The sequence below is a fragment of the Aptenodytes forsteri genome, unplaced genomic scaffold (genome assembly GCF_000699145.1).
Source record: "Aptenodytes forsteri isolate BGI_AS27 unplaced genomic scaffold, ASM69914v1 Scaffold284, whole genome shotgun sequence".
Lineage (NCBI taxonomy): Eukaryota > Metazoa > Chordata > Aves > Sphenisciformes > Spheniscidae > Aptenodytes > Aptenodytes forsteri.
In genome coordinates this window covers 5,655,690-5,659,217 of record NW_008794445.1, presented here as the reverse complement: position 1 = coordinate 5,659,217, position 3,528 = coordinate 5,655,690, and the positions used below count along the sequence as shown (strand labels likewise).

Below are 3,528 nucleotides of genomic sequence, written 5' to 3'. Positions count from 1 at the left end.
TCCAGCCTTCTCAGTCAGTAGAGCATGGGAAGCTGAAAAGTCCTTGACTAGTATAAGCATTACCTAGCAACAACTAAAACACCGGTGTGTTATCAACTTTGTTCTCATCCTAAATCCAAAACACAGCACTCTACCAGCTACTAGGAAGGAAATTAACTCTATCCCTGCCAAAACCAGGACACACATGTAAAGAACTCTGTATATGGTAAATTCAGATGTAACATGGAGCTGCAGAACAATGAAGAAAGAGAAAGGTGTAAGAGTAAGCTAGCCAACACATGAAAATGACCCCAGAGTCATTTGGATGCTAGAGTGGGGAAGAAGAAATTATCAATACAAATGTTGTATTTCTCCCAGCAAAGGACTCCAGAGGCTGACAATTTGCAACAAATTGTCAGCTCCTCCCCTCCACCAGAAGCAAACCTCTGCAATGAAACCACTGACCTTAGGACCTAGAGGAGCAGTGGAAGGGGAAGCCAGGAAAAGGGTGTGAGTGAAGCATATGTATAACAAATTTAACCGCATTATTATTTTTTTCTTTTTCTGTAGCAATTAGATCTGGACTAATAATGATTTGTCTCTTAAGCTTTCACTTATACTAACAATAAATTCTTGGCTTTATTTATATGTAAGGTATGCTTCCTCTTTGCCCATACACAAGCTTTTAAGCGTAAGACAGTTACTTACCAATGTGCTCAATTCTGTCCCTGATGACTTCACATTGGTGTGGCCAGTACACCAGGGAAAACTGACCGGCAGGTGACGAGTCATCCAGATTCTGAGGCTCCCGAGGATGGGGTACCACTGCCTCCAAATCAGATGATAACAGAATCTGTTTTGCCGTTGGAAAAAGATGAGCACAAATGGAATCTGTAAGAAAGTGAAAGAACCCTCACATCAGTCTCTCTTGCTCTTCCGAGTGGAAACAGGCTGCGGAGATTATCTATGCGAAATTAACATAACTAAGCATGGCACAATAAAATTACATCCCACTGAAATGTAAATTTAATGCTCTATCCTATAAATCACACTGAATTTAAAAGTAGCGTTGAATGAACAGTTAATTCATTAAACCACAAAGCACATCAAGTATTCAACTGCAGCAGGGAATAGCTTATTTGGGTTCCTATAGAAAATGTTAGCACCTTTTATTATTACTGCTTTTATTACTAGTGCGTTATGGTAGGGCTTACGATCTCAATGTCTGAGTCAAAATCTGTGCTGTGCAATATTATACAGATAACAAACATTATCACACAGTGTATGCAACAATGAGATAGAACTGGCTAGCATGACAGGAGAGGTAATCTGATGCTATCACGAAATTTGTAAATCAACAGAGACATTTGGAGCATGCGGGGGGGTCTTTGCTTGTCAGCAAGGAATTCTTCAAAGTTATGAGAAGCCACTTGAATGAAAACATGACAAGCAGAGAAAAGGCTTTGAAAAAAATCTAGTAATTGGATGATTGGGACTGCTGGTACTGTGCACTGACCACAACACTGCCCTGAGAAAATTACTTGTCTTTGTCATAGATATGAAAAGATCCCCTTTCAAAGCATTCCATGTCCTTCCTACTATCTGCTTAGAGAGGGCCAAAAGATAGGAGTTTGGTTTCATGGGAAATTTTTTTGTATTTGCTTTGGGTCTGAATCAGATACCAGCACCTGTAAGACTTATTTTACCAGAAAAAAATTCTAATTAGCTTTAGACCTCGTTTCTAGACCTACTTCTCCTCACAACAAACAATATAACATAATAAGCAAAAGTACTTCACCTGAAGGATCTGGTTTTGAGCGTAGATGACATCATATGTGAAAAGTAAATGAATTAAAACCAAAACTGCTGAACCCATTTTTACACTTTAGTGGATACCTAACTCTAATGCGTACCTGGCTACTATAATGCCAGATCAGTAACTGGTGATCAGTAAAGGGCATGCTGCAAGATGGGACTGAGATAACTACCTACCTAGGTCAAGAACCATAAAATGTCACTAGATGTAACTCCGTTTTTGTTTAGAGCTTGACAGTTATGTGAGCACTAATACCTTCCCCCTTCCCCTTATTCTTCCACCCTGTGGTCTTACAAAGATGTAGGGGAATAATTGAAAGGGTCCTAACCTGTAAAAACAGCACACTGTTGACTGTCTTCTGTCACAAATAAGTTAGGGGGGTCTTCATCCTAAAAAAAAAAAAAAAAATTAACATATAAAATAAATTTGAAAGACCACAGTAAGACAGCTTGCTTTTGTTTATTTTCAGAGAAGAGCTGCCTCTGTTTTGGTTTACTTTATGGCCTTACAAATTAGGCCAAATCTGCATGGTCATGTACTCTGTCATTATTCTTGGCTGCCACTCAAAGGAGACATACTTTCACTTGTCCTCTTTTGCTTCCCCAGTGCCTCTCTTGTGCAGTTCTAGTATTCCTACTGTCGTGTGAAAAGCTAGAGCGGAAAACTGATACAAGAAAAAAATGTTTGGTTTTCAGCTGCATTAATTAGCCCTCTGATGCCACTCATCAAACAAGCCTACTGATGTAAAAGCAGGAAAGGCAATGGAAACCAATAGCTAGGACAGCCCTTCTGGTGGCAGCCCAGATATATGCCACAATTATCCCAAAGCAATACGGACTAGGACAGGGAGGTGAGGAACTTGATAATGGGGAATTGAGGCATAACACTTGGCAAAAATTAATAAAGCATCACTCTGCAGCCAAAGTGCACGTCGGCCATGAAAAGCAACCAACTACCCTGAGTTAAATTTGAAGCACATTGGATAGGCAGTGCAGAGACAACAGTGCTTGTCCCCTTCACTGTGCTTAACATTGAAAACCTAGGAAATAAATGTTCTATCCAGTCCCCTTCCATTAACATCATATTCAACTAAAATCTGAAGTTCCTTCCTGAAATATGAATAAATGTTGATAACATCAAATCCATTTCACAGCTGGTAAAAATACTCTCAGCTTTATTTACTGCTCCTATTTACATTCACCACATTTGCAAATATAATACAGGGCTTCTAAAAATCTGCTTATCCAGTAGCTGCTCAGGAGCTTGATTTTTACAGGTCAAGAACTGAAAATAGGTCACAAACCAAAGCACAGATAAAATCATAATGTAGAGGAGGTAGAGGATTTTATTTTGCTCACTAACGAAGAGCCGTACTGCTCTTAACAACAAGGATAGTGCTAGGGATGAGCTCTCAGGACAGGGATTTGGGTAGTGCGATACACAGCAAGGTCCCAAAATTTAGTTTACAGACAAGCGTGCTCCGGGATGCATTTCGGGTGCCCGTAGAAATGGTTTGTTACCGCTTACTGTAAGCAGTACTTACTGCTTACAGGGGCTGCTTACTCATTTTCTTATGAGAATAAAAAGCAATTGCCTCTAATGAATTACAGCTGATCTCCCCGTGATCTGGGACCACCTCAGACGGGGAGCAAGCACCGAGGGGACTTACTGAGCCGCCTTCCTCCCCGACGGCGAGGCTCTCACCGTCCCGTCCCGCTGGCCGCCCCCCCCCC

At 40.8% G+C, this 3,528-nt stretch overlaps 1 protein-coding gene across 1 annotated transcript in view; it reads right to left on the bottom strand.

The window, feature by feature from the left end:
• AGBL3 (ATP/GTP binding protein like 3) overlaps positions 1-3,528 on the bottom strand; it is a 37,093-nt gene that overhangs the window by 25,661 nt on the left and 7,904 nt on the right. Inside the window, exons 2-4 of the mRNA XM_009290147.1 lie at positions 3,465-3,511; positions 2,124-2,184; positions 688-870 (exon numbers count right to left, since the gene is read on the bottom strand). Of these exons, the coding sequence (XP_009288422.1) occupies positions 688-870; positions 2,124-2,184; positions 3,465-3,511 (291 nt within the window). The remainder of the gene's footprint in view (positions 1-687; positions 871-2,123; positions 2,185-3,464; positions 3,512-3,528) is intronic.